This window comes from Lactuca saligna, chromosome 4 (genome assembly GCF_052625555.1).
Source record: "Lactuca saligna cultivar CGN05327 chromosome 4, ASM5262555v1, whole genome shotgun sequence".
In the NCBI taxonomy this organism is placed as follows: Eukaryota; Viridiplantae; Streptophyta; class Magnoliopsida; order Asterales; family Asteraceae; genus Lactuca; species Lactuca saligna.
Window position 1 is genome coordinate 268036931 of NC_136420.1, and position 10453 is coordinate 268047383.

The 10453-nt window shown below is 35.6% G+C and overlaps 1 protein-coding gene across 1 annotated transcript; it reads right to left on the reverse strand.

Annotated features, from left to right (window-relative positions):
* Positions 1–5685: 5685 nt before the first annotated feature.
* LOC145039125 (kinase-interacting protein 1-like) lies at positions 5686–9593 on the reverse strand. Its single transcript, XM_078987242.1, has 2 exons — positions 9307–9593; positions 5686–8751 (listed from the first exon to the last, which is right to left on the reverse strand). The coding sequence occupies exons 1-2, from the start codon at positions 9398–9400 to the stop codon at positions 6080–6082; spliced, it is 2766 nt and encodes a 921-aa protein (XP_078843368.1). The 5' UTR covers positions 9401–9593; the 3' UTR covers positions 5686–6079.
* Between the last annotated feature and the right edge of the window lie 860 nt (positions 9594–10453).

Below are 10453 nucleotides of genomic sequence, written 5' to 3' on the forward strand. Positions count from 1 at the left end.
ATCTACCAGGATACCGATCTAACCAATCATACTAGCATATAACCATCCTATTTATTAGGATGCTGAGCTAACATATCACAATAGTAACTATCTCAAATAACAAATCAAATGGACGACCTTGGTGCCTTAGACCCTTGAGTATAGTGAGGATAACTCACCTTGCAATTGCCGAACTAAAGAGATAAGATTAAATCCTCCGATCACAGCCACAAACTCCACCACCTAACACTATGATGGAACCACATCTATAAGTGCTCAATTACCAGAATACCCTTGGAAGTCAAACTAGTCAACTCTTGGTCAAAGTCAAAGTCAATAGACGAGGTCAATAGTCCATACTGACCTGACTCACAGAGTGCACTATACTGACTCGTTGAGTTCTTCCAAAACTCACAGAGTCATGAAACCCTCTTTGACTCGCCGAGTTACCAGGCAACTCGTCGAGTTCAAATGTGTCTAAAAGTCGGGGAAACCCTAGAAGACTCGCCGAGTCATCTCCCAGATTCGCCGAGTTGAATCGCAACTCAAGATTCGTAACCCTAATGTGACTCGCCGAGTCGGGCGGCCCGAATCGTCGAGTTTCTTTGCCTTTTTCCATAATCCAACGATTCTGAGCTAAACAATTGTTCAAAATTGTGGATCCAACCTTCTAAGGCATGCTTCTCACGTAAATGTGAAAAATTTACGTGCATCCAAGGTGATTTTGGCTCGATACAAGCTAGGGAGAAGGTTCATGACAAGAATGCTCACAAACAAGCTAAAGGGCTGATACTTTAAGATGTCATGGACCAAGATAAGTCTAGATCTAAAGTTGCAACCTCAAATCTAGACCCAAAACCCAAAATGGATCCTAAACATGCTAAGTGGCCCCAAACCTCATCCATGAATAGATCTAGATGTAACAAGGTCGAGGTAACCACTTGTTACCTTCAAACTGATGCCACTGAGTAGAGAAATCGAATCCAGCGACTCCTCTATGATCTTCTTAAACTCCAAGGCTTCTTCTTGCAGTTGCTTCAAAACACACTTTCCCTCCTTCACACACTCAAAATGGGGGTTTACGTCGGTTAGGGCTGCTTTTGGACGTCAAGGGGTGATAAGGGGGCTGAGGTAAGGACTTAAGGTCCTTTAAATAGGGTGCAAACCCTAAAATTAGGGCTTTCTCTTCCCAGCACCAACTCGTTGTGTCCAGCTGCCGAATCGACGAGTTGGTCACTTAACACGTGGCCAAAACCCGCTCTGACTCGACGAGTAGTCATTCCCACTCGCCGAGTAGAATCCCTTAATTAAACATAAGCCCTTAAATTATACTTTTGAAGTTTGAGATGTCACACCAGACATGCCGAAGGCTCGGAAAGCGGTCCAAAAAGACTGAAAGCATGATCATGCACCTCTTTATATTTTTATGATTTGATTCTGGGATACTCTGACTCTAAACCATTTTGAAAAAAATTTTGTAATCATTATTGGTTTTGAACTATTTTAAAAAGTTTAAATTTGGCATGATTTTTATGGGTGTTACACGCTCTCAGGAAGCTTTGGGCCTTGGCGGACTTCAACCTTTGGGCCCTAATGGTTTTGGGCCTGGACTTGCTGGCGTTTGGGAGTGGATTTATTTTTGGGTCAGTGCTGGTATGTTTGGGCCTATTAGGCCTTATGGCCTTTGATGCTAGGCCCATTAGTGAAGGAATGACCTTTAGGCCATTATGGAGGGACTTGGACTTAGAATTATGGGCTCTTTAATTGGGTTGAGTTATAATCCTAATTAAGGTTATTTATATATTTATTTAGTGTGAGATTTTGGGCTAGTAGTTGAGCAACTAATGTTTTCAGCAGACTGATGTGAGTATTCTCACTATACTAATGGGTCGAAGGCACCAATGTTGGCCCATTACCCGATATAAGATTTCAATACTTGAATATGAAATGGTTTTGTTATTTGGGATGTATTGACTTTTGTGAAGACAATGGGGGAGCCCATGACATTTGGTAAGACTATGAGGGGAGCCCACGTCCCTTGGATGTAAGACCATGGGGGTAGCCCATGGCATAAAGGGAGTCCACGACAAATTTATATGCATATGTGCATGACATTATGAGGTTATGTGTTTTGTGTATTTTGGGAAACTCACTAAGCGTGTCCTTACAGTTTAGTTGAGTGTTTCAGGTACTTCTGGTTTTAAGGGCAAGGGTCCGACTTGATAGAGCAACAAGCACTCTCCAGTATTTCCGCACTTATTGTTTGGATACTCTGATCTTTTGAACAATGTGTTTATGTAATGTAATTTTGGAAAAAAAATGTGGTTGAGATATCTAATTATTAAATGAAAATTTTTATATGAATTTTTAGGGAGTTACATGGATTATCTATAGCTAGTGGATCTTTAGAATAAACCCAAATTTGAATAATTAAATATTCAGATATACCCATAGGAACCATCTAGAATTGCATTTCATGCTCAATTATGAACAATTACAATTCAACTACCTTTAATTAACTTCGGTAAATCCCAAATAAATTCTAGATTAATAATTAATTAGTTCTATTCATTTCTAATTAATTTTTTCATCCTATAAGAAATTAACAAACCATTTTATCTCTCTCATAAAGTCATTTATAGTTATTTCTAGTTATTTATAGCAACCCAAAAATGGTTTTACTTTTATTTCATAAAGTTATACCAATTTAGTTATCACCCTGATCAATTTAGTTATGACATTGAACACCCATTCCAATAGTTTTCATGATATAGGATCGGGTAGGTTCCTGTGAGTGATAATGGCGATACCATCCCTTGTCGCGTAGTAATGACGTCAAGCGGGAATTTGCTAGCGAAGGGTGTACGACTTCCTATAATACTACATGATGATTTGTTCTCTTGTAGGGTCAATAAGTGAGCTATCTCTTATGGACGTAGGTTATATGTATGATTTCCATTTTAGTGTATAAAGTCCATTTTAAAACAAATTTCCTATTAGATGTAGTAAGTGAAAAGCTTGTGACTTGCTTGTGAGTTAAAGTGCAATTGTATAGAAGGCTTAGAGAAGTCTCCAGTTGTATGATTCACTTCTCTTTTACTATGGTTGTTGATATTATTGTTGTAACACCAAATAATTGTAAATTCTCACGAATAAACGAAATGTTTTTATAAAACTGTATATTAGTGTGATTTAATTATCACATAATTTGTACAACAATGATAAAATTTTAGTATTAAAAAATAGAGTAAATTACACGAATCGTCCCTCAGTGTCAAAGTACATGTTTAGTTCCTATTTTTAAAAATTAACTCGAACCTTTTTTTCCACTCGGATCATCCCTAAGGACATAAAATTACTATTTTTCCCTTAATAATTTATTTATTAATTTTCTATAATTTATTTATCGGTTTTTTAAATTAAAAAAAAAGAAAGAAATGAAAATAAATATCACCAACCCCTTTCCCTTTCCCCGATTCCCATCTTCTTCTTCCTATTCTCACGTACTCCCGAAACCATCTGTCCTCCTCCTTTATCCGACGAGACTAACCAGCCAAAACGTTCGTTCTTACCTCCTTCATATCACCATCGTTTAGCTCAAACAACCCTGCCTTTAACACATACTTCAATCGATCCCTCCAACTTCCATTTTTGTTCCCCCTTTTCCTTCTACCTTCGTTGGAAACCATCGAGGTCACCGATCTGACGACCATTGTTGAATCCGAAGACCGCTCCACCGCTCCATCTTGCCTCTCTTCGTCTTCTTCAACTCATTGCATTTGAGAATTTTTACTGTCACCAACAATAAAGTCGTCGACATCTCAAACCCTAGGCGGCCAATCCTACTGTGGATGGCTACTAGGGCCATCGTCACTCCGCCTCCAACATCGAATCCTTCATCCTAGCTCTCATCCTAAAGTCATCGAACCTGCCCTTGACTGTTGTTACCATCTTTTCTACCTCCCCTCATCCTAGCCCTAATCTGACCATCGGAATGTGAGGCCACCAAACCTCTACCATTTGCAAACACACCCATACCCTTATATTTTCATGTTCTATTTTACGACCAACTGTAAACCCACCAACATAAAACCTACCGAAAACCACCAACATCGATCTGCACTTTGATAATCACCCTAAACTATCGAAGGGTTCCACATAGATGAAAGAAGAGAGAAATTAGAAAAGGTGTTTGTCACATTTCAAACTACTGGAATAAGGTGCGATAGTGGTGGTGAGAAAGAAGAACAGAGCACTGGTTCGTGTTGGGGTTCATTGTCGGAGAACTGTGCATATAGGGGAGATGATGGTGGCAAATGGCGGAAGTGAAGGAGATAGCGGGTTTATTTTTCTAGAGAGAATAGCAGAGAGATATATAGAGAGAGAGGGGCCCACTTCTTTTTTTAAATATTGTAATTAATAAAAAAAATAATCAAACAAGGGCAATATAGTCTTTTCAAATCCTGCAAGGGATGAAACGTGTAGATTTAAACTAACGATGGATGAAGCATGCAATTTTTAATAAAATAAGGGATAGTACGAGTTAATTTTTAAAAATAAGGACTAAACATGTACATTAACACCTGCACAAGGAAGGATTCGTATAATTTACTCTAAAAAATATGGGTGTTACTAGTTGCATCTTTTTAACTTCATGATATCATCTTAGATCACCCATATACTTTTCAACCGATAAGATTCCCTTATTACATTTAGTCACCTCACCATTTTTTTCACACTATTTTAACACTCAATAAAATTTCACATTTTCATCTCACCTTAGTTTCCTTATCCTTCAACTTTGGTTCATTTTGGCACAACAAATATTAACTTTTCGAAATTTATTTCTGGCAACATATCACGATTTGGCACATTTCATCGTAATACAACAATTTCACTCATACAAACACACAATTAACATCACCATTTTTGTATTTTTACCTTATTACCTTAATTGTCTTTTTCCCATGTAATTTTTTTTAGGGGTATTTGATTTATCTTTTGAGATGCCAAAAATCCTTTTAAGAAAAGATAAAAGGTAAAAGATGTTTGGTAAAAACACTTTTAACAACTACTTTTGGATTTTGGATATAAGGAAAATGTTTTTTTTGGAAAAGTCGGGAAAATCTGATTTTTTGTAATTTTTTCTAAAATGATTTTTGGCCTTCCAAAAAATAAGCCAAACACCGCTTACAATCCTTTTGCCTTCGCCTTGAAATCAAGTACATTATCCATGATTTCTTTACCAATCACATCATCAATCAGGTTCAATACTTTTCTAATAAAAAGTACCTTAACGTTCAACTTCAACATTTGAAAACTTACGGTTTATTACTTCTTATGTCATTCTATCACAAATTTGTACCAACAACCCTTTAATCAATGAAATTATGAAGATTATTTCAAGTTCTTTTGGTTATTCACTTTGTGTTTGGTTAATTCTTGATAACTTTCATGATGTAATTTTCATCATGCTTTTATTGATTATTAATGTTTGCATCAATATCATCAAATATTATTAATCATTTCTCAACATGAGTTTGACTGATGATCAAACTACATTTGAAGCTTAGAATCAATTGACCCGGTAAGTCTTTAGTGAAGATATCAACATACTATTAAGGTTTAGGTATAGAGGAGCTCTAATACCATAATGAAAGGAAAGATAAACAATCAAAGATAAATACAATATAATATATGGTAATCTCTATATGCTATTAGAAATTTATAAACACCTTTTTACAAAATTTTACAAGGAAGATTCATGATCCTTCCTACAAGATGTTTCCATCACCCTCCAAATATTTCTTGAATGCTCTTGATCTCTCGAATTCTCTGTATTCCCGGGTAAACCTTTATATATGTTGCCTCAAACTTAACGCTCAGTGACATGTGCATAGTCTATGCAGACAACTATGATACCTCCAAGTTTGGGTGTGCATATTTGTCTGTGATCACGGTTTGATCGTCAAGATTGTGAAGTTTGAAAAGGCCATTGTTATGAATGTTCTTAGTGGAGATTTGGAGCAATATTGTGAAACAAAAATTCAAATAAATGAGTAAAATAAACCGAAATCACGAATTAAGATGCATAAACTTTTTACTTAACGCCACTTTTCCCAGTGGGGGCTTTCCTTTGATTTCTACCTCCAAAAATCGACGGCTTTTGCTTCTTTGCTTTAACCCCGAAAATAAATGAGCGCAAGGGTATTCCTGGTCCACTTGGCTGTGGAGCTGTACTTTGTCGATATGGGTTTTGACCATCTGAAAGCCCAAATTCATCTTCCAACTTTCGCAAAGTTTTCTTTGTTTCAAGATGTAGAGCCCTTACATGATCTAACCCTGCTTCAAGTTCTTCATTAACCCTATTATTTTCTTGTTCCATATTCAATATTTCACCTTGAAACTTTGCAGCTTGATGGGTACTAAACTTGATTTCATCCTCTAACATACCTTCCTTCAAAGCCATTGTTATTTCTTCTTGGATGTTGGTTAATGAAGTGCATCTCGTTTGTAGTTCATGTCTCAAATGATCGGCTTGTTCTATCCACATTGTAAGTTCACTTTGTATCTCTTTTAGGTGTCTGTATATCGGTCTAATATCTGATCTTAAATCCGTTGTGAACATAGATTCACTTGACTTTCCCTCGAGCGCTTTAGTGTCAATTTTTTTGGCCTTGACTTTACCTATCTCTCCCTTTAAATCTTCTACCTCCGTTTTAAATTTCTGTACTTGATGGAACTGAGTGCTGAATCTCATCCAGAAATCAAGATTCTCGTCAAGTATTGCATCTATATCTGCTCTTAACTTCATTTCAATTTCTGAAAATGTTTCAACCTCATCAATTGAAAGAATAATCTCGTCATCATCTTTATTTTCTTGTACATCATCTTGTTTCACTTCTTGCCAATTTTCTTCATTTTGTTTGCCTACTTCGTCTTGAAGCTGTTTAAGCTTCTGTTTTAGCATTTGAATCTCACTGTCCTTTTTCACCATGCCCGTTTTCAATTCTCTTACTAACACTATCAGTTCGAATAGGGTTCTTTGTTTGTTCTTCTCTTCTTCACTTAGTTTCTTCTTTGTTTCCTTGTAGTTTTTGAACGTTCTCGTGTACTCTTTTAATGGATTCGTTTGAGATTCATCATTCGATTCTTCCAGGTTTTCCGTTGTATTATCTCTTGTTTCCTTTCTACTAACCGACTTTCTTAACACGCCTTCATTCCCATGAACGCTTCTTTCTTCAATCTTTGCCTCTGATTTTTTAACATCAACATTCTTGACAATGTCATCGTTCGTTTTCTTATTATTCGCATTCGTAACCCCATTATCATCATTTTTTCCAACTTTCTTTTTAGTAATATTTGCATTATTGACCCCATCATCATTGCTGTTGTTTGGAATTTCTGTCTCTTCGAAAACATCTTCTTCTGAACTTAATGTTTCATGTTCTACAAAACCATCATCTGACATCGAATTCGCTTCTTCTGCAGCAGGAGAATACACCTCGACCTCATCGTCTGGCTGAACATCATGAAGCTTCTCGGTGAGATAATCAATGTTGCAACGAGATTCAAAAAAAAAAGTTTTCAAACTGCTGTTTTGCTTCTCAGCATCCTTCTCTAAATCCTCAACTGCATGCAACTTTTTTTCGATATTTGTCAACTTCTTACGCATTTGTACCTCATCTGAACCTTTATCAGCTTCCATGTTTTGAATTTGTGTTAGAAGTTCACCTGTGTAAATTCTTAACTTATCTATATATGCAGTTTGAGATGAAACTGTACTCTCTAACCCAATCACCTTGTTCGCAAGCTTGTCAATGGTGTATGCCAATCCAGAAATCGTTACAGGGTTATTTGATTGTTCATGTAATTCTTCTTTAATCTTCTCCATAACCTCCTTCTCGTTATCTTCATTTGAAATCTTCGAATCCCCTTTATCATCTTTTTCTGATTCATCAACTTCCTTCGGGAGAAGTTTACGTTTTAGCGCTTTGAACTTTTTCTTCGCTTCCACAATTCTCTCATGCTCCAACTTAGCGGCTTGGTTAGAATTTTCACGTTTCTCCTCTAACTTCTCTAATGTATCTTTACATGACTTCAATGCAGCTTGTGCCATTACAGTTCGAGCATCACCATCTTCAATAACTCTCATAACTTTAAACTCATCTTCTAATCTGCAAATCTTTTGTTGCTTTGTGTTAATCTTGTTCTCGAGCTCCCAAAACTTTGAAAGCCCGTTTTCATACTCGCTCTTGGTGAACTCCTTCATTGTTTGCATCGCAAGTATATCTTTTTGGATCTTATCGATCTCTTCAAGTGCTTGTTCTTCTGTCAAACCGGACTTTGGTACAATACGGGTTCGGTGATCTTCTTTGAACGCTTTTGTCATTTGTATTTTCTTTGACGCGTTGCTGATGAGACCCTTCAAATTCTTACTCGGAAGTTGTGGGACTTTTGGAATATTTGCTGCATTTGGACCTTGATTTTGAGGGGGTAGGTTTTTGGGTATGTTAGGAGGACTATCGAAATCATCAAAATCATCATACGAGACTTGATCTGGGAAGATTGAAGCAATGGTTGTATTGGCTTTTTGAAGATCTTTTGACATTTTATCATAACGTTCTGCTAATGATCGGTAAGCCCGAAATGTTTCTTCTACGAAACATATTAGATCCGGTCGGTGTCGGTAGTACATTTCTGCTCTTTTGCCAAATGAATCTCCATCTTTTTGAATAATGTTCAGTGCATTTTCAACCTTGTATTCCATATCTACATAAACATTCATAAATTGTAAATGAAATAAGACATTTATGAAAGATAACCAGAAAAAACAATTAAATACTGCACCTTAAACCCTATTTGGATAGGTAAAACATAGGATGATAGGATTATGATATAAAAAATCTTGAATTTGAATCCTTCATATCATCATATGCGTTAACTATTTCGATGTAATGCTTGCTAATTAGTCAACATAGATAGAGTTTCCATGCCCCATCTAGTTGTCATGGTTATTTTCGTATATATAGCATTTTTTAATTAACTAACAAAAATTATGATATTCGTATAATTAATGTATGAGAAAATACGTATTTTGTATTCTTATCTAGCCAAGAATTCATGGAAAGTGTGTAAATATCTTGACCATTTTAGCATTTTGAAGTGATACAACTCGTAGTCTTGTTACAATCAAAACAGATTAATCTTATGGATTAACATTGACACAATTCATTTATTCGTAAAGATGATTTTGCAAATTCATAACTACAAAAACATATATTTTGTAACCAAAGAACGAGACCGTGGACAAAAGATGTGTGCTACCTATAAGGCTTTGTTCAAGCCATTTCGACTGCTTGGTTCGAATGTGGCTAGCCCACCACCATGAAAACGCATTGCTAGCCGCCCTTTGTAACATCTTAACCACCTAGATACACTCTTCTCCTTTCACCTTTCCTTTCCTTCTTTATCTCTAAACCCAATAACAAAAAAGTGAAACTAGATCGAGAGAGTCTTTTTACAAAAAAAAAAAAGAAGGAAAATGGATAAAGGGAGGTTGGATTTTGAAACTTGTTTTGGTAGGAAAAATGAAGAAACATTGGAATCGAGGATGGAAGTGATGGTTGTGAAAGGGCATTTGGTGCACAAGACGGAAGTGATAAATAGGTATGAGGGTGGGAGATGGTTTAGGAGGCGGGATAATTGCACTACCTTTGGCATATAATGCATTGGGAATATAATTTTTTATTTTCATACTTACTAAAAATGGTAACTTTTATTGAGTTGTTTAAAGGGTAAAAATGCAACAAGGCAGTATCTTGATCAAATATCAACGTTATTAGGATGTTTTAATTTTAACACATTTTATTTTCACTACTATCATTTTAGTGAATACAATTTCATGGAATAAAAAATTTATGATGCAAAACTTACTTGGGTTGGTTAAGAAAAATCAAACTAACTTGTTACAAATTAAGGAGATGCTTTTTGCATGAATCATCTCAAATTCCTCAATTTAGTTTTTGTTTCCCAATACTATGATATCTAATAAGACTTTTTATTTGTTAATCATTATCGATACTAAAAAAGGGTTATTAAACGTGCTATAAATGACCAACAGAGTTAAACGAAGGCAATTCCTTTGTGAAAGACTACAAGAGCCCGATTTTAAAACCGAGTCCTACTAGCCAAATTGAGTCTGGTTTTATCTAAGCAACTGAGTCTAATGAGTTAAATAATAAAGTCATTTTCCCTTTATGCAATCAGGTTTGATAATTAAAACCATTTTTTAAAATAATTAATTATCGAAATTAAAATCTCAACAACATTAAACAAACCAACATTAACATCCACTAACTTGCATTAGAATAACAAGATTTTTCATTGTAACATCAATTCTATAGTTTTAATATTTTAATAATCTAAAATTCTAGACTCTAATATAACTTTACAAAATACAAAAAACTTCATT